Source organism: Ictalurus furcatus, chromosome 26 (assembly GCF_023375685.1).
Source record: "Ictalurus furcatus strain D&B chromosome 26, Billie_1.0, whole genome shotgun sequence".
NCBI lineage: Eukaryota > Metazoa > Chordata > Actinopteri > Siluriformes > Ictaluridae > Ictalurus > Ictalurus furcatus.
Window position 1 is genome coordinate 12,344,207 of NC_071280.1, and position 27,917 is coordinate 12,372,123.

At 40.9% G+C, this 27,917-nt stretch overlaps 1 protein-coding gene across 2 annotated transcripts; it reads left to right on the forward strand.

The window, feature by feature from the left end:
- The first annotated feature begins 111 nt into the window (after positions 1–111).
- kpna3 (karyopherin alpha 3 (importin alpha 4)) lies at positions 112–27,263 on the forward strand. Of its 2 annotated transcripts, none has more exons than XM_053615082.1 (17): positions 112–307; positions 10,665–10,709; positions 15,946–16,035; positions 16,243–16,272; positions 16,422–16,474; positions 16,598–16,693; positions 17,749–17,834; positions 17,932–18,018; positions 20,050–20,219; positions 20,698–20,742; positions 20,914–21,045; positions 22,845–22,973; positions 23,411–23,515; positions 23,699–23,770; positions 23,868–24,030; positions 24,667–24,761; positions 24,908–27,263. In XM_053615082.1, the coding sequence occupies exons 1-17, from the start codon at positions 239–241 to the stop codon at positions 25,004–25,006; spliced, it is 1,566 nt and encodes a 521-aa protein (XP_053471057.1). In that variant the 5' UTR covers positions 112–238; the 3' UTR covers positions 25,007–27,263. The 2 variants fall into 2 exon arrangements, with proteins under 2 accessions (XP_053471057.1, XP_053471058.1); XM_053615083.1 differs by lacking the exon at positions 112–307 and adding an exon at positions 621–10,516.
- Positions 27,264–27,917: the final 654 nt, after the last annotated feature.

The window sequence follows — 27,917 nt, forward strand, 5'->3', positions numbered from 1 at the left end:
CCTGCGCTACAATTGGCTACTAGTTCATACGTCTGCACACAACCGTAAACAATCCAATCGGATTCAAGCCTGCTGCAGCCAATCAACACGGAGAAGGCGGGACTTCTCGGAATAGAGGTGGGGGAAAAAAATAATGCTGTCACGTCTGTTCGCCCGCGGCTCGCTGCTTCTCGGGTTGAGTGTCTGAACGGAGCTCCGCGAGAGAACACACGGAGAAGCCACACATACACACACAGCCATGGCAGAAAACGCCGGCTTGGAAAATCATCGCATTAAGAGCTTCAAAAATAAGGGCCGAGATGTCGAGGTGAGTCGGAGGTCTTGTTGGTGCTCAGTGAACACAGGATCACCGCGGTAGTGACCGGCGTTATCACTCGGATTGTGCGGTGAATTTTCAGCAGCTCGAATCCGGAACCTGCTTCAGTGTAACATGCGGAGCGGCGGGCGCGGCCTACGGGGGAAAGGCCTCATTTTATACCGCTGATATGTCTCTAGACGTGCACCACTCTGTCTATCTGCTGTTAACGAGCGTTATTAAACAAAACAACGTAAAAAAAAATATTGGGTTGTGTGTGTGTGTGTGTGTGTGTGTGTGTGTGTGTGTGTGAGAGAGAGAGAGAGAGAGAGAGAGAGAGAGAGAGAGACTGTGTTGAGCTCGAGCTGCGTTCCTTAGTGACCGTCGACACCGAGTTTAGCTTCTTGCGGGCTAACGCTGACTAGCTAGCGTTTAGCCGGTTACTTGGTTAGCGAGCTAGCTGTAGAGACCGACCGAGAGAGAGAGAGAGAGAGAGTATACGCAGGGTAGAGGTAGTTAGTGCGATTCCAACATGGCTTCGCTGTACAAAACCCCTTGTGGTCGAGGTTTCATAGTAATGTTGAAAGAGAAAGCGTTTGTGCCGGTGGTGATATTAGCTAGCGTGTTAGCAGTGTGAGTTAATCAAGCTCGCTCTCCTTTACTAACTAGTACTGTTAGTCTAATAAAACCGAGCGGCTCAGGGAAGTTAGTAGTTCAACTGTAATGATTCATGAGAAGGTCTCGACAGAGCCACAGTAGGATCTGCTCTGTGCTTGGATTGTGTTCTCACTTAAACCACTCTGGATAAAACCATCTGCCAAAAAATGAATAAATGTCAGGTATGAATTGAAGAGTCGATTCTGATTTGAAGGAACCGAGCGACTCTGCAAGCTTCTCGTTGCTGAGTTATGGAAAATAACAGCGCTGTGATGGACGGCGTGCTTTCAGATGAGTTGTTTTCTTTGAGTGTTCATGTGCATGGTGCTGTGTGTGTGTGTGTCTCCTGTCAGTCAGCATCAAACTGGTTTACAATGTTCTTTAAAAGATCTGATATGCTCCATCTTTTCAGGTCAGGATTGGATTTGTGCACTCCAAATAAACCTAAACATATTTCTTTGGTAGAACAGCCTACCTGATTAGTGCTGGTTAAATTCATCATCATTACACTCAACCCTGCATTTACAGTAACGAGTGACGGGTTCATTTTCTGTGTGAGAGATAAGCAGGAAAGAGGATTTCTGCGGCAAACCGAGCTTTTTGAAATACCATTGAAATTAGGTATGACACTGTTTAAACGAAAGAAGAAAAAAAAAAAAGGGAGCGGTCACACTTGGAGTTTCAGCATGTGAAATTTCCATGGATTTCCATTTATTAACGCTGGAGACCAGAAGCTTCATATGAAGAAGTTTCGCTGTGTTACAAAGTTCAAGTTTGGCGAACTCTGACATTGGCGTTCGTATCACGTGAAGACCTGTGACCTCTTCAGAAAATCCGAGATTTAGGGAGTACCGATTAAAGAGGTGTCGCACCTTCCCGCTTTACGGCATTCATACAGTACAGCTTTAAAAGAATATAAAATCAGCATCAGAAGAGAAGTTACCTGGATTGCGTTGTCCCTGCATACAGGAACAGATGGTATATTTTAACATTGCTGCGTGATGTCATATCCAGTTGCAGTCTCTGAAGAAAATTTGCATGCTGGAAGTCACTCTGACATTTCTTTAGTTCCCCACTCACAACTTTCATTCCCGTTTACTGCTTGACCTGCAAAAAATGGAAGAAAAACATATAACTGTGGTTTTATTTCATCCATGTCGTCCCGTATAGAGACATTGTTATGTAACACATTAATTAAACAACCAATTTTCAACAGTAGCAGTCGCTATGCGCCCACAACAGACGACATGTGACAAAAGTTGTGTCTCTTCCTAATGTGAACGCTGTGGAGGTTTAAGCCTGTTTTAATATCTTTAAACATTTTTAGTGTCTACAGGTTAGTTTGAATTCTATTCAACGATGAGCATCTTGACTAGAGGTGGTTTAGGCAGCCCAAACGTGAATATATAATAGTGTGTTTTATAATAACAGTGTGCTTCCACGGGAATTAAACATTGTCGTTTTTTGCGTACAATATGACAAACTGTTACCAAGCACTGGCAAAAAAACAACTGATGTGCATGAAAGAGTCTTGCATTAAAGCAGTAATTCATCTCTATTTACTGTGTAGCTAGTTTACATGTGAGTACGATGGAAAATACGATGAGGGCAGTGGTTAAGGATCTGGGTTACTGATCGGAAGGTCGGCGGATCAAGCCCCAGCACTGCCAAGCTGCCAGTGTTGGGCCCTTGAGCAAGGCCCTTAAAGCTCTCTGCTCCAGGGGTGCTGTATCATGGCTGACCCTGCGCTCTGACCCCAGCTTCCTGACATGTGAAGAAAAGATTTTCACTGTGCTGTAATGTATACGTGATTAATAAAGACTCATTATTGTTATAATTTCTACCCATTTCACTACATTGAGAAATGAACTTAAAGCCTTTAAGCAGTTGTCTGAATGTGTAAGGGCAGTTGTTGAATTCTGTCTATAAACGTTTAAAGTATGAGACTATTTAATGCTAATTCAAAACATTAACCATGCAGTCCGAACAGGATTTTGCGGAGTTTTTTTGTGATCGTTGCGGCCAAAAATTCTTGATTTTCTTGCGGATTTTTTAAAAAATTTGCCATGCAACTTGCAGAGTTTTATATATTTATTTTTAATTTTTTGCGTAAAACTACCTGAATTGGTGAAATTGCAGTTGCACAAAATCGTTTTGCTCAGTCTTTCACAGTGATGTTTGTTTTAGCTGTACACATGTTCGATGCACGTGAATCGAAGAGGGCTCTGACTGAATGCGTGTTATGACGTCACACGACGTGTCTTGGTCAAAATCTGCGGAAGTTCTTGAAAAATTGCAAGCTCCTCCAAATATAGCAGAGTTTGCTTGATTTTGTGTTCGTTTCTGCGATCGCAAAATCCTGGAGGAACTGACCAAGAATAGATGTCTAATGTAGTTATGGAGTTTTCTCGTTCCAGGTGCTTTCCAACACTGGAGCAATATCCGGTTCTTAATGTTTTCCTAAAGGTTTTATTGTATTTGTGCACCACGTTCACCCATGTTGGTCCCTTAAACACATTCATTTCTGTAATAAAGTATTGTTTTTAAAGGACAAATTGAAGCTTAATTTCCAAACACATTTTGGGTTTATAAAGTGTTTATAAAGCTGTTCTACAAAAATGAATATTTTGCATAAATACTTAGTGCCAGAATTCATCAGCTGCCCTTAGAGAGTCATTATTAAAATAAAATTAATAAAACAGGTTTTTTTTCCCCTCTCACTATCAGGTTTTTTCCCCCCTCTCACTATCAGGTTTCATTCCTGTAGCGATCATAGATGTGCTACAAATGAGATTCATAGAGATTAGGTTGGATAAACAGTGATGTTTTCCTTTTATACTCGAGTGAAGCACACGAGTCAACACAAGCTGTGCTTTGTTTCTGATGAAGGTAAAGATTCGCCGTTTCGGTGTGCACAAGCTAGTATGCTCTTGGGCGAAGCAAGAGAAAGCCATCACTCTTCCTCTTATTTCAGCTATTCCAGGAATTTGCGCTGCAGTCCGTAGTTCTCATGCAGTCACTCCAAGATGCTAACGCTGCATCCCCCATTGAAACGTCTCTGTGAAGGCTCTTCTCTCGTTTACTCTGAGTACCACAAGATCGTGAACTAACGTGGTTAGTTTTATAGATTTAAGCAGCTAATGTGTCTGTACTGTTGTAATGTCATTTAAAGGTAGAGAAGTGAGCAGCCATGTTGATACGATGCCATGTGCTGAACTCAGGGTTGAGAATCACTTCCTGTTTTTGTTTTTCAAGTCGGAATTCCTAGTTGATAAGCTGCTGTCTCTGTGGTTTTATTTATTTATTTATTTATTTATTTATTTATTTTCTAAATATAAGCTTTGGTTGAACGAAGGATGATGATTAACTGATTGGCTGTATGCAGAGACTCTTTTTGGTCATGGCTATGTATTGTTTGTTTTTAATAATTACAAGTTAAATGGTACTGAATAGATGCCACTGATTTGACATACTTTTTTAAAAAAAATATATATATATATATATGTGTGTGTGTGTGTGTGTGTGTGTGTGTATATATGTGTATATATATATATATATAATAAATAAATTAAACTTTTTAACTTTATCTTCTTTGCCTTTGTAGGCATTAAAGAAAAGTATCAACAAACCCAGTTGAACTTTTTGTTTATTTTACTACTGTTTTGCAGACAGTTTGTTAGCTTTATTATATATCATGATGGACATCATGTATCATAGAAATATCCTCAACCATATTGCCCTATTGTACACCGCACAGTACGTTAGCATTAGCATTAAGACATACTTGCCAGGACTCGACAAGCTGGTGCATTTTCACTGTCACTAAATATATTAAGGGTGTAACAGTGAATTTTTCTCCCATTTGCACATTAATTTGCGAAAGAATCTTTTCCAAATTGAATCACATCAAGTGACTCGTGAATGAAATTGATTTACAGTCAGCTTAAAGAGTCAGACTCGTACTAAATGTCTTTGAGTCTTTTGCAAATAGAGGCAAGCCTTTTCTTTTTTTTCTTAATCCAGCACTTCAATATTGACCGAATTCCAGTATCACGCAGGTCTCTCCATATTTGGTGCTGTGTTGTTGCTAGCAAGGTGTAAATAAATAATCGCAGAGCACCGCCCATGGAAGTGATAAAGACCAGGAGCGATAAGGTGGTGTTCAGGAGCAGAGAAAGTTTTTTACGCAACACGTTACAAGTTGTCTTGGACGTTTCGCCTCTTTATTAGCACATCAAGCGTGCGTTCACAAACTATCAGCAATCTCAAACACACTCGCACAGATACACACACTGTGCCATTATGTACAGCTCAGCAGTGCCAAGCTGTCATGTCACTAGGGGAAGCTTCAGGCCTCTGGCTTATGGAGTGTTTCCCAACTGCTTTGCTCTGCTTTCAGCCCACTTCTGAGTCTGACTCATCACACACACAACGTTGGTGATATACACTATTTACACATTAGTATGCCAGACTGTAGGGCCGCACTAACGCTTCATGCACGTGGCAAATGCTTTAACCTGCAGCTCTCTTCGCTGAATGTTGTAAACATTAGTCTGTGTTTTTGCTTAATTTCCATAAAAGAGCAAATCAGTTGTTTGGAGCCACCCATTGTACTTGTGTGACATCTTTTTAAGATGAAGCACACGCTTTGTTTCTCTGTTGTAGTGACCCAGTCATGACCAGGAGGCATGTGTGGAATTCTTAGTAAATACAGTCCCCTCCGAAACTATTGGGACGGCAAGGCCTGTTCATTTGATGTTGCTGTAGACTGAAGATATTTGGGTTTGAGATCAAAAGATGGATATGAGAAGAGAGTTTAGAATTTCAGCATTTATTTCCTGGTATTTATATGTAGATGTGTTCAACGATATAGAACATAGCTCATTTTGTATCAGAGACGCAATTTTTAGGTGAGCAAATATATTGGAACATGTGACTGACAGGTGTTTCTTGTTAGCCAGGTGTGTCCTGTTAGATTGATTTGTTTAAACGGTAAATAGCTCTGAAAATTTACTCTTGGATTTAGCCTTCAGTTTCACCTGTGAGGACCGCATTTGTTGTTAAAAAAGGATAAGCCGACATGACGATCAGAGAGCTGTCTATGGGAGAAATGCAAGCCATTTTGGAGCTAAGCAAAGATGGAAAATGTCTTTGGTGTGTAACACAAACAAAAAATGAATGGGCCTTTCCATTCCAATAGTTTCGGAGGGACTGTATATCCCTGTGTTTGAAATGATTCCCCTAAAGAGTGCTGTTTTTATGATGTCAGGTCAAAAAATTTTGTTAGCTCCGAGTTGCTCATTTAATGTTTTGCTGTTGCTGTTTCCAGTATAGCAGAACCCATGGAAGTTCTGTTTAAGGTCGATGTCAAGTGTCTCTGTGGTGTCATTTTAGCCATACTGAGTGTTTTCTCCGGAATTTAACATCGCAGCTAAGGAAAATGTTGATATTATTCAGACAGGGTTTTGTTTCTACCATCATTGTGCTGTTAAGTTGTCCGTATCAATGACTTAACTGCTAAATCACAGACTTGCTAGCTAGCAAAATGAGTCATTAGCTAGCTTAGGCCCTGGGTTCACATTTCTCAGTTGCCTAGCAACAGTCTTTAACCACTTGACCAGTAAGTAAGCTCAAATTCCATTAAGCACTAAGTGTTAAGTATTTTTATTTGTGAGGCATTTCTGCCATTTTTTTTATTTTTTGTTGTAAGTCCTCAGTTTCGGGTTAATGGACCAAGCGAATGGTGACTGTCTGTGGTTTATAACACAACACAGTTGAGTTTAATGCCTACTCAGTTACGCTCCTTTTGGTCTCCCCACACGGCAATAAATTTTATTTTACTGCTCCTAAACTTACTTATACAATGCATTGCTTGCTTTATTTATTTATTTATTTGATATTTGTAGATTTTCTGCTCTCTTGGTCCATTTCTTTCCATGTTCATGGCATTTGGATTGCTTAAGTTGGTGCTTGGGCTCTGGTGCTGTAACATGAACTTAGATGCCCAGTCATAAGACCAAACCTGATCTCTCCCTTCATCCCCCTTGTGTGGAATCTCCGCGTGTTCATTCCAGTGCGCCCCCCCCACCCCTTCGTTCCCTTCCTTCCTCTGTTGGTTTACTCCTCAACAACTGTATATTGTTGATAAACTTGTAAACTTGGCTGTTGTAACACAACTTGTCTTTACATTTAAAAAAAAAAAAAAAAAACACTTGAAATATGTAGTGACATGCTTAGCTTCCATTCACATTACCAAGTGACGGGATTATTCATTTCCTGTGATAGAGCTGTTGTTCCAGCAGCACGGCGACAGGATGCATTTGAATTTAGATGCAAACTAGTCTCATAAGTCAGATCCGAAGCCTTCTCTAGAGAGTTTTGTCATGAAACATGTACGTTCAAAGAAAGAGACCATTTGACTGACACTGAAAACAACCACGTTTTCCCCCAGAGCCTCGTCAGTAAACACGGACGAATATCTTGTTCCCTCACCACTAACTAGAGCGATTTTCACAATTAATTTGGTTAATTAGATTTAATGGGTTTTTTTGTTGTTGTTTTTTTAAAAGTGAAATGTAACTTAATTTACAAAACATTCTCTATATGATTGCCATTTCTTTGTAAACACGCTTGGAGTCATCTCTCCCAACTCTGGCTCACAGTTTGGCAGCAGTGTCATGTTTTGTGATGTGATTGCCACGTTTCCTGTTAAAGTCCATCGCAGCGACAGTGTGGGAAACTAGATGCCCCTATTTTCGTATTTGGTTAGCGACGAGCTAGGCTGCTAACTCCGATGAGTAGTGTATGTTTTCTTTATCGAACAGCAAACTGTATAATCAGTGTTTTACAACCCCAATTCTGAAAAAGTTTTCCAGTATAGAAAATGCTAATAAAAACAACGAGGAGTGATTTGTAAATGCACTTTGACTTGTATTTAAACAAAAAACATAAAGACAAGGTATTTGAGGTTTTACCTAATCAACTGCATAGTTTTTTGATGCATGCAGCACGTTCCAAAAAAGTTGGGACAGGGGCAATTGAGGACTAATGGCGATGTGACAAGTTGAAATAAGAAGGTGATGTGAAACAGGTGAGGCAATCGTCTAATCATAGTATATAAGGATAGACTTTCAAGAGCAAGGATGGGTCGAGGCTCGCCAATCTGCCAACAGATGTGTCAGCGAATCATCCAACACTTTGAGAACAACTTTCCCCAAAGACAAGTCGGTAGGATTTTGGGCATTTCACCTTCTAGAGTGCACAATATAATTAAAAGATTAGAGGAATCCGGTCAAATCCCGGTGCGTAAAGGGCAAGGCTGAAAACCACTTCTGAATGCGCGTGATCTCCGATTCCTCAGACGTCACCGTCTTAAAAACCGTCATGAGTCTGTAATGGAGATCCTGACGTGGGCTCGGGAATACTTTAGTAAAGCTTTCAGTCAACACCATTCGCAGATGCATCCACAGATGCGAGTTAAGGCTTTACTATGCAAAGCAGAAGCCATACATCAACGCTGTCCTGAAGCACCGCCGACTTCTCTGGGCTCGGTCTCATCTGAGATGGACAGTAGCACAGTGGAATCGTGTTTAGTGGTCTGACGAGTCGACATTTCAAATAGTTTTTGGGCAAAACAGGCGTCGTGTTCTCCGGGCCAAAGAGGAAAAGGACCGTCCAAGTTGTTATCAGCATCAGGTCCAAAAGCCAGCGTCTCTCATGGTACGGGGGTGTGTCAGTGCCCATGGCATGGGTAACTTGCACATCTGTGAGGGCATCATTAATGCAGAAAGATATGTACACATTTTGGAGCAACATATGCTGCCATCCAGAGCAGGACAACGCCAAACTACATTCTGCCCACATTACAAGCGCATGGTTGCGTAAGCAGAGAGTGCGGGTGCAAGCATGGCCTTCCTGCAGTCCTGACCTGTCTCCGAGTGAGAATGTGTGGTGCATTATCAAGTGCAAAATAAGGCAACGAAGACCTGTACAGTTGCACAGAAATGCATAATGGATGAATGGGGGAAAATTCCGCTTGCTAAACTTAACCAACAGCTGTCTTCAGCCTCCAAACGCTTAATAAGTGTTATTAAAAGAAAAGGTGATGTTACACAGTGGTAAACAGTCAGCTGTCCCAACTTTTTTTGAAGTGTTTTGAGATGAGTGTATATTTTCAAAAATAAATTAATTTCACAAAACATCAAATAATGTGTTTTCAATATAGTACAGGGTGAATTGAATTTTCAAATGACTGTTTTTGTTTTGCATTTTCCATACTGTCCCAGCTTTTTCGGAATTGGGGTTGCAGATTTAACAAAAGGATATTACTGTATGTTGATTAATCAAAAGCTAATACTTGGATATACAGTAGGGGTGCAAGTTTCATGACGATGCAATCTAATATCGCTGCGATCTAATATCGCTGCTGATGGCTGGAGAGTCGGAGGCTGAGACGGGATGCAGACCGACGTTCAAATGATAAGCGCACACGTTCCTCAGAATAGTCCTGTTGCACAGGATGTCCGATGTCCCCCAAACTCAACTCGAGTTCCCATCAACATTTTTTAACAAAAATTAAATGCTGATATGTAATATATAATATAACGTGTTTGTGTGTGTATAAAACAGGTACGGTAGGCAGTATACAGTTTGCTTCCTAGCAGTTCTTATCGGAAATGTTTAAAAGATGGACAAGCGTCAGGAGTAACGCTCGCTACCCATCGAGACATGAACCTGGAGCGAAATAAGCGACTTGTCACTTGCGAGCATGAGTACTGAGTAAACTGGACAATTCAGTCGTGTGTGAGAGAAGTTTCTGTGTGAATCTGCTCAACATGTGATTGGGTTAAAAGTAGCTCCTCTGCTTCTCCAGACTTGAGCGACTGTGGGGCTTCTCCGGTCGTCATGACTACGCCGGCCGGTTGCCTCTTTGTTCTGTGGAGTGGCCAGACTGGAACTTGTTTTTCATCTCATTGTGGATGCAGCTTTATACCTCGTTTGTTATAAGCCGCCCTCGTCCTGGATTGGGCCTGTATTAATGATTTCATACGTATTATGAAAGCACTGCTCTGTAATTCTCTCACCCAGAATAGCCAGGCTATTCTCGGTACACTTCATCTACTACGTTTTGATATAATTGTATGACACAACAGTGATCTTTTCCCCCTGTAACTCTGAACAGCCCTTAATATTGATGAACTCTGATCATTTTAACATTGGACTTTACAAAAGTTTAGTGACCACTACTCCATGTTGTTTTTAGTTCTTTCATTTGGAAAATGCGGAAATGCATAAAATGACGAGGTTAAATTGGCTTTTATCATGAAGGCTGTAGCTGCTAAACGTTTATTTGCATATGCCAGAATATCACTGTAGTTTTTCTGTAAATAAATGATTCAGTAATGGGATCAAATAAATATAACATACAGGTTGGTAGGAAGGGAAACCTGCTAGAAACGTGTCTCTTGTTGATTCATAGACTGTTCAGAAGAGTTTTATGACCGAGCAGACATGTCAATATTTTATTACAGGCATCACCCTGAAAAATGAAGAATGCCCAAACAGGCGAGCGTCCCTCTTCCTCTCCCCGTTCTTCTCCTCATATCAGATAATTTAAATGTTTCATAAGTTTGTGTTGTGGAATGCTACGTAGGTACAATTTCCAGTTTGTATACGCCTTGGCATTGACACGTTGCTCTTTCTTCTCTTTCAGACTATGCGAAGACATCGTAATGAAGTAACAGTCGAACTGAGAAAGGTAAGTAAGTCATGCAACAGGTTTTGGAAATGATTAGTGTTACTATCGAGACCAAACGTACACAGCAGAAAAGCATAGCTATGGTTATTTCTTCTTCTCATAAATGTCAAGCTGATCCGAGTCTGTTTGCTGCTTGTTGGCCCACGACTCTGGGTAAAAATAGAGCATGGTGTGGCCTCCCCCTGTTGATGTAATAGCAGTGACTCAGTAACCATTTCTGAGAATGAAAATGACCTCGGATGTTATTGCACCGACTCGGGTCGGGAACCTCGAGGCTTATCACTGTTCAAATCCAGTTTACCTTTACACTGGTGTACGTCCCAGCTGTAATATATTTTTAATTAACTATAAAAAAATACAATGATTCCCGAAAGTCATACTATATGCAATTCTTAAGTATATGCATACTCCCTCCTTTTTAAATTTTTTTTTGTATTATTAAATCTTTCCAATCTCATGCCATAACAAACCCGGAATTCACACACCATCACATCTTTTGACAAACTTGTTTCCTCTCATCAGCACAGTGCGCTTAATCGGTTAGCGTAACTAAACACGCATGTCTGAAGGTTCCTTGCAGTGCAGCTACAGTTGGGTGGAGGCGTGTGGGGGTGGATGTGTGGGTAGGTGGAATAGAGGAGAGATCACATAGAGAGGAACCTTTAATCTGAGCATGGCACGATTCTCCTCAGGTATCTGATACGCTTACGTTTGAGACAACGGACTGTGTGTAGTAGTCTTGAGTTTGTGTTTATTAGAATGGTTTTCAGTAGGGATTAAGCATAGGTTTGTGAAATTAGTTCTTCTCTAATGTTAAAGGGGCTGTAAGCAATTTTGAAAAAGTTATCTCGGGTCTAAAGTTTGTTATAGTCTGATCGATATTACAGAAATACACACCTTGACTGTCGTAGTCAGGACTGTTCCATTTGGGAAGCTTCATGGCTGTCGATTGCTTTCACATACATGGATAGCCCTTACAAGTATACGTGGGTTTTATTAAGTAAGAGATAAGCCTAGTATTTCAATAGTCATTAATATTTTATGGAGGCTACAGTAAAGTTGGCTGATGTTCAACCACAAGATTCAAGCTCGCTGATTTGTAATGACGTCTGCTCCGAAACAGAAGACAGAATGAAAAGTGCCATGGAAAGGAAACGGGTCCAGGAAAGAGTGAGGCCAAAGTGAGTTTTGATTTAAAGGGTGTGTAAAGGCTGACATCGAGCTCACTGTGGTTCCCTATGGAGAGTCACTTTGTTATTGTTTTAATGATTTTATATAATTACTATAATATACTCTGCTAAAATGAAAATCTCAAAAGTCTTTTATAAAGTATTGTTAGCTGTGCTGTTGTAACTATGTTGGTTGCTAGACAAAATACAACAGCTCTTGCTGGTGTTCAGGTCTAAGTATGATTTGCTTGGATTTCCTTCCTAAAAGTCCAGATAAATCCAGATAAACAGGTTTACACCAAGCCAATGCTACAAATTGTGATCTAGAATCAGCCATGTAACTGGGGAACAGAAGTGCTGGTCTTCTATATTTATATTATTATCATGGCGCCATCGAAAGCCTCTCGAGGAATATTGGAATTAATTGGATGTCACTGATATCTTTGTTTTAAGGCTATTTGTTTACATGTTTCCGTCCCTGATTTGAGACCCACCGCAGTAGGAGCAGAGCTGCACAGCTTACACTTTTCCCTGCTATGCAACTGACAAGGAACACAAGTTAATCTACCAGCTGCGTGGGTTAATTTAGCATTTCAAATATGACTAACAAGGGAGATCATGTCACAGAGGACAAAAGACTGAACTCAGTCAGTTGTTGCAAAAAAGATGCACAGTGTTGGCAAGGAGTGAAACTAGACTCGAAACAAAATATAGGCCGTTCATTTGAAACACGATGAACCATGAAAGGCCTTCATCCTCAGGATCTGTAGTTTCACCAGACTGAGCACGGCTCATTAGTGACTCGCTTCAACCGCAATTGCACTTTGTCTCACAGACCGCTCCTTTAATATAACCGTGGTAAAATTTACATATTAATTTTGTGTGTTTTGAAATGGAGGCATTTCTTTCAAGACAAAAACATGAGGGTTTTTATTCAGCTTCGCAGTTCTTCTTTTTGTTTACTGTGGTGTTCTTCTATTGGACTTTATTTTGACTCTTTTTCTTGAGCAGCAATTAAATTTCAAAACTTCTCTATCAGTGACACATCCTCCTTTGTGAGATTTGGATATATAGTTTCAGTCTGGTAAAAAAAAAATTATATTTTATATATATCTCTCTCTCTTTTTTACTTGAACCAGGAATAAACCTGGCTTCTTATTCTGATTATTTATATATTTATTATATTGGCATATGCATGCTGTTTCTGACCCCTTCTGGAGTTCTCCTGCTCTGCTGAGTTTTTCTACCACTGTGGATGTTTATTTCTCCTTGATTTATTCCCTTCCCAGCGTCGCCTCTCTATACCTTAAGCACTGTTGCTATTGGAGTGAACACTTAGGCTGGCAGTATTTGGGTCAGGGCTTTCCTCATCCCAATACTTGGGTGCTTGTTCTTGGCCCAAAGCCAGAAAGAGGACCCTTGCAAAGCCTCATGGGGGTATGTGGGCCTCTCCGCTCTTCACTTTGTCATTATATCAGTACAGCACAACAACAGAAAAGCTTCCTTACTGCTCTCTTTGATGCAGCATGCATCGTAAAAACAAACGGTACATGATAGTGCGGATACACTACTGTAGTGCAATACAAGACCATGACGACAGTGCACAACCATACACTCTGTACTACATGTATGTTTAAAATACACATACACACTGCATCTGCAAAAGGAGGTGGAAGTAATAGTGTTTCGTAGCATATGGTGAAAACAGTCTGGGTTAGTCAGGCATGATCATCACATACAGTACAGATTGCATGAATGCCAAATATATTGCACAGTCTAGACTGAGTGGATAACAATATTGCAACAGTTCTGGTTCTCGGGGGAAGTGTGTATGTGTGGGGAAACCAGCAGTTTGACATTTAAAAAAAAAAAAAAAAAAAAAAACCCTGTGTATATGTTCTTTATGGCTGGCAATGCTAACCAGATGATGCGGTGGGCTGCCCGATGCAGAGCTTTGTGGTTAGACAAAGTGGAGTTTCTGTACAAGTCTGTGTTGTTGGTTAATATGTTCTCTACATGTAAAGAAATTGGTGAGGATGTGGTCTGTAGGTTTGATCTTCCTTACCCTCCTGATGAAATAGTCACTGGTGAAGATGAGGAGAGTCCATGAGAAGTCTTGAGTTACGTGGACCTCAAGCAACAAGATGTTGACGCTCTGCAGAACTCTGTGGTTTGCACCCAGCTTCCTAAAGTCACCGATCAGCTCCGAAATCTTGCTGAGCTGGTGGTGCAGGTTATTCTCAGTGCACTATTCCACCAGACGTTCTACTTCCAAATGCTAGGTGGTCTCATCACTGCTCTGGATCAAGCTTACCACAGTAGTGTCATCTACATGTTTTGTGGAGTTGATTGGATTTGTTATGCCTGGTGAACAGGGAGTATAGGAGTGAACTGAGTACACTGGCCTGTGTGGCACAAGTGTTCGGGATGAGTGTGCTGGAGCTGTGGTCAAACGTCTTGATAGACTCGGGTCTACCACTGAGACCCAGTGCATGCCAAGGGCTCACAGTTTGGTGGCAAGCTTCTTGGAGATAATGATATTAAACATTCTTGCATAAACATTACTTTTGTCAAGGTGCACAAGTCTGAGGTTGTCTTCTGTCAAGTAGGTTGTCTGTTAGGCAAACTAAAGTGAATCAATGATGCACAGGTATGCTGGCTTTGATGTGCCATGACTAATCTCTCCACTTCATATAATTTGGGTGGTAGTCATTCAAATGGCAGATTTCTTTGGAACAGGTATGATCATCAGACATCCCAGCTGTTCTGCACATGCTCCAGCCTTCCATGCGTTTGTCATCTTCAGGCATCTGCTCACCTTATATATGGACAGCTGAAGCACCTGGTCTTCAGAGGATCTTATGGCTGTTGGCGTCAAAGCCTACCTAGAATGTTTTGAGCTCATTTGGCCATGTGCCATAGATCAGCCATAGTCTCTAATCTGCAGTCTGTAGATGTTCTTTGCAGACCTTGTTTTAGATGGTCTGTTACTGCTCCAGGCTCATTTCCCTTGCCAGTTTTGAGGCGCTTGAATGAGGATCCAGACTTCGCTTTTCCTGCAGGGATTCTGGTTGGGTTAAGTCCTTATCCTTTCAATCACTACCTTGTCAACACATTTGGCAATGAAGCCAGTAAGCTGTGAAGCATACTCAACAAAAGTTAATGTAAGAACCCTGGGTAGCAGCCTCTTTGAACAATTTCCAGTCCTGAAGCACCAATTCAGCTCCCTCTGAAGAAGCCTTCAGTTTTGACTGTAGACTTCACATGTTTGAGGACCTGCTTATCTGCTTACAGCAAAAACAGGGGGGTATGGCCTGATTGTCCAAGATGGGGGTGGGGAATTTCTTTGTAGGCCCTGGGTAGGCGCTTTCTGTCTCGGACAAGAAAAAAAAAAAAGAGGTCCGCTTCATTGAACTCACCCACTGTGAGTGCCGCAGTGTCCTGATTCTGTGGACCACAGACCCGTTCCAATCTAACAGCTGTTGCAGATGTTAAACTAATCGTTGCTGGAGCATGTTTCGACAGGAAGCAGGATTTTGCACAGAAACCAGCCAATGTTGAGGCTAACAGCAGATCTGTGAAGCAGTGGTTTCTGTCTATAAAAGGCTGTTTGGACAAAAGAAGGGGAATGTGGATGCTTTGCGTGTGTAGTACAGAGGAAAAACTAGTGCATTCCTCCAAGCACAAATTCCCAACAGCAGTAAGATCACATACCACACAGTAGACTCAATGACGCATTCAGGAAGTATGATTAATCAAAGTAACTAGAATATTTATGGGGCAATAAAATCAGTTACACTTGCGAGCCGTCTCAGCTGCCATAGAAGAGTGCATTAACTTGGCTACTTGCTAGAAAATAATTAAAATTGTGCCGAGTTTGCCTTCATTTTTAATTAAGAAAGCTATGATTTGAAGACCTGTTCAGGATCATTGGTCGCAGTGTGTTGGAAGACGTTTAAGCAAGTGAGGTTTGAGTGAACGAGTGACCATGTGAAAGTGCACATATTTGGGCAGCATTGTAAGCATCCCATATATCATCACCTGCATTATACCTTCCTCCTCTACAGAACAAGAGAGATGAGCACCTACTGAAGAAACGCAACGTTCCACAGGACGAAAGTCTCGAGGACTCCGATGTAGACGCCGATTTCAAAGGGGTGAGGATTTCCTCCTGACTTTCCTCCACTCTCCATCCTTTCCTTTCTTTTTCTTTCTCTGTAATTTCATCCTCTTTTCACCCGTTTCCTCTTCCTGTCTGTTGTCTGTCTGCAAGCTCACTTCAATGACTGTCATACAGAACCATGCGATGTGCTTAGTTTTTCTTAATTCTCGCTTTTCTGTTTTTCTCCTTTTCTGTATTTTAGCAAAATGTAACACTAGACGCCATCTTACAGGTAAGTGCTTCACTGGGATAGTGGGATTATGGTGGTGTGCAAGGGATTTGACTGGTTGAGCCAGTTGATGTGTTGTGGAACTACTTCTGCCCCTGTTGCTCAGTCTTACGCGCTCTTTCCGCCTCATTCGGGGTCTCTCTTTCTTTCAGAATGCCACCAGTGACAACGCAGTAGTACAGCTCAGTGCTGTACAAGCAGCCAGGTTAGAAATGGGTTTGTTTAGGGTACATTGTTAATGGGATGATAAAATAATAAATGTCACCAGTTGAGCTGTTTAGTTAGTGCCTGTGTCATGTTCTGAATAATGTGATCTTTCTATGAGCAGAAAACTACTCTCCAGTGACAGAAACCCTCCCATCGATGACTTGATAAAATCTGGGATCCTACCCATCCTCGTCAAATGCCTGGAGAGGGACGACAAGTAGGTTTCCCAACTACTCCACTCCAATGTGTTAGTGAGGTGGATGGATGGAAAGTGTAAGGGAGAGAGCATTTGGAACATGACCAAGATTATGGAGAGCTCCTCATTCTGCTGTGCTCTTCAGGCTTTTCCCTCCTCCATATCTCTCTCTCTCTCTCTCTCTCTCTCTCTCTCTCTCTCTCTCTCTCTCTCTCTCTCTCTCACACACTCTCTCTTTTTACTGTGATCAATGTATCCCTACTACTTCTGCCCTACAGCATCATACACACAATGTGAAGGACTTGTGTTTAGACCTGATTTTGTTTGCCATTTTTAGATGGATTCAGTTTCTGTGCATCAGCCAAGACAGCACAGTGAAATATTTTGTTAGTTCAGTCCACACTGCCGATTTCTTCTCCATCTTGCTCAACATCCATGTGAACGCATGATGCCCCGCTCCAAACCCTCTCCCACTGGACGATGTATTGATAGAGTATATGTGTGTTCTCTGTTATTTAGTTTCTTCATTAAACCATCAAACGGTTATCTTGAACAGCATTACGCTTATTCTAGTCTGATTAACCAGTCCATTATTTACCAGACGAACGGCTCCACTGTGTAGCCAAAAGTATGTGGACACCTGTCCATCATGCCACGCTCCCAAATCTAGTGGAAAGCCTTTCAAGATGAGTGGAGGTTAACAGTAAAGTGAATGGGATGCTCAAAAATCAAATGCGTGAGTGATGGTCAGGTGTCCACAAACTTTTGGCCATTTAGTGTAGCTACTTCCTCCTTAGTGGCTTGAGGTGACCATGGCGCATTATTAGGCATTTGACAAAGACCCGTTATGTCTAATAGCAGAAGTTGAATACAACGCAAATACAAAGCGTGATTGAGAACAGGTTTTCTGCTGTGTTCTAGTTTTGAGTGATAGTGGTACACACCCGGTCTTGGAGAATCTCATATTTGTTTTTTGATGTGTAGGGAGTCTGGAGCTGCTACTGACCCTTCGATCTCTTTCATTATGTCATTTCTCAAACTGTCTACCTTTCCCTCTTTCTCATATCTCTCTCCAGTCCCTCGTTGCAGTTTGAGGCTGCCTGGGCTTTGACTAACATCGCGTCGGGGACCTCGGCACAGACGCAGGCTGTGGTCAAATCCAGTAAGATGGCTGCCTTCCAGGCCCTGAGCATTTCTCTCAGCTATGTGAATTTTAGATTCAGCCGACCTCTCATGCCTTTGCTTTCATGTGTCTGTAGATGCTGTTCCCTTGTTTTTGAGACTGCTCCATTCCCCTCATCAGAATGTGTGTGAGCAGGCCGTGTGGGCGCTGGGCAACATCATTGGCAAGTTATCATCTCTAAAATACTTGGACTGAAATACTTTTTGTCAGTGATGGACTCTGATCTCTGAAACTACTTGGTGACTGACAGTAAAGATTCAGCTAGCTTGCACATACAGTTGAGGTCTCAAGTTTACATGCGCTTTGCAGAATCTTCAAAATGTTAATAATTAACTATATATATATATATATATATATATATATATATATATATATATATATATAGCGATCATCCTGTTCAAAAGTTTACGTCCCCCTGGCTCTTAATGTATCACGTTGCCTTCTTGAGCATCAGGGAATGTTTATACCTTTTGTAATATTTGTGTCCGAGTCCCGCAGTTGTCCTCGGTGTGAATAAGATGGAAATCAACGTCATATAGCCGCTGTTGGAGAGGGTTAATAATAAGCAAATTTAAAAAAAAAAAAAAAAAAAAAGCTAATGTGCAGGACCTGGAGGATTTTTCTGAAGAACAGTGGGCAGTTTAACTGCTCAGGACAAACAAGGGACTCATGAACGCCTATCACAAAAGTCGTTGATCATCCAGATAACACACACTATTAAGAATCAAGTGTACAGTGCCCTCCACTAATATTGGCACCCTTAGTAAATATGAGCAAAGAGGGCTGTGAAAATTGTCTGTTTAATCTTTTGATCGTTTTTGTTAAAAAAAAAAAAAATCACAAAAATACTCTGCTCTCATGGATATCAGACAATTGCAACACAACACGGATTTATAAAAAAAAAAAATCTTTGTTAAATGTGTGTGCAACAATTATTGGCACCCATATGAGAGAAATATATTTGAAGTATATTCCCGTTGATGTTTAAAAAAAAATTTCAGTACACCAAACTCGAGCGTCTTCAGTTTGCCAGACACTACTGGAACTTCAAATGGGATCGGGTTCTATGGTCAGATGAAACCAAAATAGAGCTTTTTTGCCATAAAAACACCAGAGGTGGTTTTGGTGTACATAAAGAGGTAGCCATATGGAAAAGTACTTCATGCCCACAGTTAAATATGGTGGAGGCTCTTGTTTTGGGACTGTTTTTCTGCCAGAGGAACTGGACATTTTGTTAGGGTATATGGCATCATGGACTCTATCACATATCAACAGATATTAAGTGAAAACCTGACTGCCTCTGCCAGAAAGTTTAAAATGGGCCGTGGTTGGATCTTCCAGCAGGACAGTGATCCAAAACATACATCAAAATCAACACAAAAATGGTTTACTGACCACAAAATCAAGGTCCTGCCATGGCCATCCCAGTCCCCTGACTTGAAACCCATAGAAAACCTGTGTGGTGAACTGAAGAGGAGAGTCCACCAGCATGGACCATGAAATTTGAAGGATCTGGAGGGATTCTGTATGGAGGAATGGTCTCCGTTCCCTTGTCATGTATTCCCCAAGCTCATCAGGCATTATAGGAGGAGATTAAAAGCTTAAACAATAAAGACAATTTTTCACAGCCGCCTTTGCTCATATTTACCAAAGGTACCAATATTAGTGGAGGGCACTGTGTATAAACTTCAAACTTTTCATTTGTGTAAATTCAGTTATTATTGTGTGGACTATGTGTAAACATCAATTATGTGAAATAGCTTATTCAGGGCAGTACTAAATAAAACACAAAATGCCATTTTTATGAACCCTCATTGTTTTTTTTTAATTATTAACATTTTGCAGATTCTTCAAGGAGTATTTAAACTTATCATCTCAACTAGCTATTCATTTGTTCTCATGAACAATGTAAAGGCACAGGGACAACAGCACAGACCTCAGTAATGTGTCACGCACAAAATCAGAATTTATTTAAAAAATGATTAATAACAAACTAAAGGTGTGGAACCTTCATAAACGTGGTGAATATAGCTCCATTTGAACACACTAGGATGGGCATGGCTTAAGTCTAGTCCAAATGAAGTGAATATTTTTGGCCAAATTTTTGATAAACGAATCAAGTTTACATAAAACTAGACTTGGTAACTGAACTGAATGAACAGTACTGATTTGTGCATGTGTGTGACCCATGCAGGTGATGGGCCACAGTGTCGAGACTATGTCATTTCACTGGGCGTGGTCAAACCTCTCTTGTCGTTCATCAATCCCTCTATCCCCATCACTTTCTTGAGGAACGTCACTTGGGTCATCGTCAACCTGTGCCGAAACAAAGACCCGCCCCCACCCATGGAAACAGTACAGGAGGTGAGCTGTGTGAGTGAAAGAGTGAGAGAGTCTGTGTATTTGATATATATATATATATATATATATATATATAATATAAAATACACAATACACACTCTGTAAGGGGGGGGAACTCCCTAAGGCTCGTGTGTTTACACCACTGAAATCCTGCCTGCAGCTTCAAGATAACTCTTTCCTGTAGAGCTTCTGCTTCATCCTCCTCTCACTGCCTGAACTATAATAAACAAATTAGGTGTAAAGGTGACTGATTTTCACATATAATTCAGATACTGATGTGTTGGCCTTTTTAATATTTATTATAATGTGGATCATGCTCTATTGGTGTTATCACACGATGCTATCATCTTAGAGATGAGGCAAACATGATCAAACCGCTTCCTGTTTAGAAATCGTAAAATGTCCTAAGCTATAAGGTCTAGTCAGATGACTATCAGGTTGAATAAGCACTGCTTACAGAGTCTCTCTTTCTCTTGTACAGATCCTTCCTGCCCTATGTGTACTCATATACCACACAGACATCAATGTAAGTGCACTGGACTCTTCATTCTGTTACAGAAATTCAGGTATTCTATAAACCGACATACAGGTATGCACTATATTAAGTGAATGCTGAGTTTTCCATTAAATTCTCTCTCTCTCTCTCTCTCTCTCTCTCTCTCTCTCTCTCTCTCTCTCTCTCTTTCCCCCCCTCTAGATTCTTGTAGATACAGTGTGGGCTTTATCGTACCTAACAGACGGAGGGAATGAACAGATACAAATGGTCATAGACTCAGGTGTCGTCCCCTTCCTTGTCCCCCTGCTCAGCCACCAAGAGGTCAAAGTTCAGGTAAATAAACAGAAAAAAATGCCATTTTTAGCACAATCTAGTCTCCAGGCAGTAATATGGACTGAAGAAATGGCTGCAATCACATTTCCATTAGGATCAATTAGCAGACAATCATATCCAAGAGCAACTTACAGAAGTGCATTGAAGTGTGTGATGGAGAAACAGATCCTCAAGCTAGTACACATAGGCCTTACATAGGAGTTGCTGCTTTATTCAACTGTTCTGTTTTGGCTTCTTTCTAATTTAAATGGTGGCTACAGATTTTTAATTGAGAGCAATATTACAATGATAGTGATTCAATAAAATAAGCGCTTGGGAATTTCTCAGATTTCTGTGGTACCCAAGGCTCTGCAAACGGAATCGAAGAAATTAAAACAAATGATGTGGATTACCAACATCCGATCACGTTGCCTGTTATTTCAGAAAGCATTGCCCCTTGTTGTAGCTTTTAGGGGTTCTAGCCTGAGCAGTGTGTGTATGCGTGTGCTTTGGGGGTGTTTCTTAGGAAGGGACATTGAAGGAAGTATTTGGCTTAAAGCATAGATTCTCAACCTCAGGGTCGCAAGGATTTTGAGCCCTAAAAAATGTGGTCACTGTCCTGAAAAGAGTTGAGAGCCCCTAGTATAGTCAATAGTTTTGCCTGATGCAAGTTGTGGTCGTTTTTTCTTTTTTCTTGTCAAATGATAGTCTTTATTGATCACATACATATGCAGAGTGAAATTCTTTTCTTCGCATATCCCAGCATGTCAGGAAGCTGGGATCAGAGCGCAGGGTCAGCCATGGTACAGCACCCCTGGAGCAGAGAGGGTTAATAGTTATAATCTTTATTTTGCATAAACAGTTCTACAGTAAACTTGTAGTGGAAATCCAGATATTACCACAGAAATCATGAACTCATTGGAGCATTTAAAAATATTTTAGGCTCCTAAAAGAAAATACCCATTGGTAAAGGAATGCTTAGTCCAAACATGCTATTCATAGTGTTCACGTGACGTCACATTCTTACGGGAACGCCCACCCGGAGGGCAAAACAAGGCTTTCCTCTGCTGCCCGCCAGTTATTTTTACCAGATTCGTTAGCCAAAATGCCGTATAGTTGTTGTTTAGTCAGATGCACTATCCGTTTAAACAATAGGAATGGTTTACCTGACATTGGAAAAAGTTTTGATCAGATTTATGTCATTAGATATTGTGTTAACCAAAATATTACTGCCCTAGAACGCGGACTACGGTGAACCTGAAACTAATGTTAGCTAATTAGCATTCATCTTTGCTCTGACGATGAAGAATTTCTTGTGCTTCACATCTCAACCGGCAGCATTATTGACCCATCCAGATTGAAAATACAGATAACGGTCTGTACTTTTGTACGCTTTCATCCTGGCAGCAGTGTAAGGGGATGGATTCTCCACATGATGTAAATAAACATCGCCAAAGTGGAACTCGGGCAGGGACTTCACTGTTTTTGGTGATTGAAAGTGCCCAAAACTTGCAGTTTGTTCGAATACCTTTGTTTTTCTTATTTTGAGAGTTGATGAAAATATTCGTGGCTTGAAACAGATGGAAAGTTCACAGGCCTGTGCTGCAGTTCCATGGAGTGTCCAGTGTTGGCTGCCATTTTGGAACGATGTTTTGCCTTCCAGGTGTCCGCGCCAGTCACGTGTCTGAAAACTATTAATAAAACTGCTGTATAACACACATAAGTAAGGGTTTGAGGGAGAGTGGTTTCTTTTGGCACTAGGCACCATGTCTTATTGATCTGCATGCTGATGATGATGTTCTTTCCCTTCTCTCACTCAGACAGCAGCACTGAGGGCAGTGGGTAACATTGTGACAGGGACGGACGAGCAGACTCAGGTGGTGCTCAACTGTGACGTTCTCTCCCACTTCCCCAATCTGCTCACACACCCCAAAGAGAAAATCAACAAGGTGCGTACACACACACACACACACACACACACACACACACACGCACACAGCATGATCAGGAGCCAACATGGCGCATGCACGTACAAAATGATGTCCAGTAGGAGATACCCCTTCTGTCCTCTAGTGTTTGAATCATCATGTCTGAAGACTGACAACCCCCCCCCCCCCCCCAACTTTATTATTGGAGTAAGAGAGTTGCATGTCACTTTCTAGAAACAAAAAACCAGTAATTAACCTGTACCTGGAATGTTTTTATTTTTATGAAGATTATTCAAATGCTTTAATGAACATGGAATATGATTTAGGAAAATGACTTGTACTTGAAACGCACGCTGCATGTATGCTAGGTCGTACTTTTGGCCTCAGGGGATTAATGATCTCCTGTAAGGATGCAAATATCGGATTGCGTCTCTTTTTACGGTGGTGTTCTCCTACAGGAGGCCGTGTGGTTCCTGTCCAACATCACTGCAGGGAACCAGCAGCAGGTGCAGGCTGTGATAGATGCAGGGCTCATCCCCATGATCATACACCAGCTGGCCAAGGTAAGATGCACATAATTATCCTTCACTAATTCTGCAACCATGGCTCCTTTGTAATGGTCCAGTGTCAGATGCTACAAAGGGGAGTGCATTTTGTATTCCATAACACCAGTGAATCATAAGTGAATATAAAGCGGGCTGCCAGGTTTTCCTCATATCCCTGCTTGTATTCGCTCTTGTTTCCAGGGTGATTTTGGCACGCAGAAAGAGGCTGCATGGGCCATCAGCAACTTAACAATAAGTGGAAGGAAAGATCAGGTTTGTGTAAACTCAATGCACACACATGATTTATAAAGCACAGTGAATAAGAATGAACACCGTATCAGTTCCTCTTTTCGTGTGCTGCGATTGACAGGTGGAGTACTTGGTGCAGCAAAATGTGATCCCACCTTTCTGTAATTTGCTCTCGGTGAAGGACTCGCAGGTGGTACAGGTGGTCCTAGACGGCCTGAAGAACATCCTGATCATGGCCGGCGAGGAGGCTAGCACCATTGCTGAGATCATTGAGGAGTGTGGAGGTAAACAGAACACAGACTAGAGGGTGGTCACCAACCCCCTTCCTTGAGCTCCACCTTCCTGCAGGTTTTTATCTCCAAGCAAAATGTAACACACCTGTTTTAGTTGATCTCTGGTGCCTTTTAAGGCAGTGATTAGATGGTCAGGATGTGGGCACGATTATGCTTGGAGGTAAACTCTTCAGGAAGGTAGATCTCCAGGAACAGGGTTGGTGGCCACTGGACTAGTGTGGTCATCCTCTTGAGGTGCAAGTGGTTTAATGTGTTCGGCAAAGGAGTTTTTTTTCATCACAGGAACTGTTTCCAACAATAGCACCAGAGCCCATTTTAGTTCCTAGGTCATAGCTCCAGAAACCGTTTTATTTTTTATTTTTTTTATTGTCAGCCTTTGAAAAAATAAATAAAAATTTCATTCGGAAACTAGTAGGGTGTTGTTTCTTACTAAACATCACTGATTTGTCAAACGCAATTCTTCCATGCATTTACAAATCTGTGTTAGCATCCTGATTCTCAGCCTTCATGTGTGGATCCAGGAACTCCTTAAAACGTTCCTGAACCGTCATGAAAGCATCCCTACTCTCTGCTGCTGTGTGTGGAACTCTTTAACAGCAAGGTCTAAACGTTCTGTTTGTTCATCAGGATTGGAAAAGATCGAAAACCTGCAACAGCATGAAAACGAGGACATCTACAAACTAGCGTTTGAAATCATCGATCAGTACTTTTCAGGGGATGACGTGAGTATCGTGGTCTGGCATTTCTCTAAAATAATCTTTATTTTCTTTGATGATACTGTACAAGCCAGATATTTGACCAGCCTTCCATTCTCATAACCCAGGATAAAAAATTATATATATATTTCTCTTTCGCTTTATTTGATTAGATCGATGAGGATCCAAGTCTGATCCCTGAAGCCACACAAGGAGGCACGTTCAACTTCGACCCGGCATCCAACCTCCAAACCAAGGAGTTTAAGTTCTAACAGAGCCAAGTTAGAACTTGAATCGGGCGGGATCTCCTGCTGCTGTCCTTCCCCGCCACCCCTGACCACGATCCAACCATCACCTATCAACCTGCAACTCACTAACCTGTCAAAACCAATCAAGATGCATAAAAACTACAGGTGTAACTTGCACTGAAGGATACGAATATCTCTCTCGAGCGTCACCCGAAGTCGGAGCGAATTCTACACATTTCATAATAAGATGGAGGAGACAACCTCTATAGTCATACTGCAATTGCCAAAAGAAAAAAAAAAGAAAAGAAATTTCTGCTGTTTTGCTCACTCGCACAAACACACAGACTTGAGTCATATATGTGCATCAACATTTCTAGAAATTTCTAACGTTCTTCTACCAGCCATCATATCATATATATAACCTATTTGGAAGATGGGAGAGGGGAAAAAGACGAACCAGGGTTTTTTTTTTTTTGTTTTTTTTTTGGTTATTTTTTTTTTATTATTATTATTTCTCTCCTTCCAGCAAATTTCTCACCAGGACGTCACAGCCAAATGTCGATGCTGATTCTCGAGCGCTATGACAGACACCCTACGTTAAGACATCCAGCCTCTGCTCTGCTAAACCATGTGGAACATGCTTCCCCTGCTCTGAGGTGTCTATGGACTAGACCGTGGAGCAGTTCATCATCTTTTTTTTTTTCCTCCTTCTTCTTTTTAAACTGTGTGCAAATAGCATGTATGCTAGAACTGATTCTTCTTTTTTTGTTTTTATGAAGTCATCATGGAACTGTGACGTGTATATGGAAAGTGGGAAAATAACACAATCACACGAAACAACAAATGTACATATTCTAGATTAACCCACTTAAACATCAACACCACAAGTATGGGGGGTTTTTGGCTTTTTTTTTTTTCTTTTTTAAATCATGGCATAGTAACCATTGCCATTTGAGAAGAGGAACAGGTGAAGTCATCATTAAACATAGCAAGACATAAATTCAACAAGACATTTTGAGGGAAGCCACTTGTCCCCATTCAAAGTGGTTGTGGACTTTCTGGATTGTTCAGTATCATGCACTTGATGATTTGGGAATAATTCTTCGTTTTCATTTTACACTTTCATAACCATGGAAGTTTGTACAAGGACAAACGCCAAAAAAGGTTGTCATGTCCATGTGCAATTTAATCATTTCTCCCTTCCACTACACATGGAGAGAATATATTTTCTCTCTTGTTTGAAATCTAAAACAAAAAAAGTAGGCTTAAATCATCAGCAGAGACGAACTTTGCAGAAGTGATTGAACTGTGATTTTTTTTTTGTTTTGTTTTCTGTGGTGGAGCTTCCACATTTGCAGCTTTGATTCAGTCTTATATGCACACTTGTCGTCCCTATATGATTATTATTATTATTATTAATTTTGGCTAAAGGTTCTTGGAAAGCGACATTCGCTTTATGTATACACAAGCAATGGAAAATGGAGCGCCATGGCAGTGCTGTTTCTGTTAGATTTATTTGCTACAAAACGTAACTGTACAAACTAAAAAAAAAAATTAAAAAAAGTATCTTGTGTAAAGTATAAATCGAAAAAGCTGCCACACATTTGACGGGACACTTGAGAACAATAACATTGTGTTACTGATTCACAGTTAATTGGGGATTTTTTTTTGTCTTTTTGTTTTAAAATTCACGTTCTTTGTGAGGGCAAATAATTGTTGGAATGGGCTTTTTAACTGTCGAGAATGGACAGGACTGTTTTTTGTTTGTTTGTTTTTGGTCCCTTGGCATTTAATTGTAAAGGGATGTATGGAAAAACAAACATTTACATTTGGACTAATGTAGTTGTGGTTTGGCTGCAGACTACTGACGAAGAGGATTTGAGGACAAATGGCAGCCCTGGTGTGTTTGTTTTTTTTGTTTGTTTTTTTGTTTCTGGAATTATCCATTTATTATTGATGAACAAAGGCCTGCATAGGTGTGAAATTCATGAACTTATGTAGACACTTATTTAAAAAGAAAAACAACAACAAAAAAACGAGCCACTTTAAAGAATTAAAAATTTTTTGTCTTGTATCACAAACGGATACAAGCTTATTGCTAGTTGCAAGATTTTTACTTGCTGAAGAAAAGACGGAAGAAAAAAAACTGCGGCAGATCGCATTTTGGCCTCCGATTGTTTGTATCTTTTTATAAATTTTAGCATTGAAACACTCTTTAAGGTGGCTCATCTGTATTTTTTTCAACTCCTGTGCATATTAAAGGTGAACGAGTTGAAATTCATTGTGCCTTTTTTTTTTTCATTTTGACTAAATGAACTAAAAGCAGAGCAAATCTTAATAGTGCTAAGCAGTGGAGGTGTTTTAAAAATGGGGTCTGTCAGGTGTCATGTCTCCTTTTCTCTGGAGTGTTTTTTTTTTTCTTTCTTTCTTTCTTTGAGCCATTTTACAGTGAGGCTCTTTGCTGTGCTCTGGACTATACAGTAATTCTATTTCAATTCTATGCTGATTCTCCTGGCTGACTTGTAATTATTCCCTTCCATTCTCCTTCATTCACATACACCGCCCCCCCCCCCCCCCCCCCCCCCCATGCACTACCACTACCCACAATTCCACTGCTATCCACTTCGCCACTTTTACAACTCTCCACGGCAACGTGACATATTTCACTCCTCACTCCCTCAGGACGTGCTTTATGTATCGATTATTCTAACCAAAATAAACTTGCTGTTAGCCATCTGTTCTTTATTGCTCTCTCCTGTTTGATATTTCTCTAGTTGCACCGCACTCTACTTCTCTTTTCTCTTTCTTGTGTGTGCATGTTGAGCTTTTAACTGTATGGCGTAATAATTGGTTACAACTATACATGATGTGGAGCTTCTACAACAGTAGGATACTAATATGAACACTTAAGTTTTCCTTCATGTTTTGTCTTGTG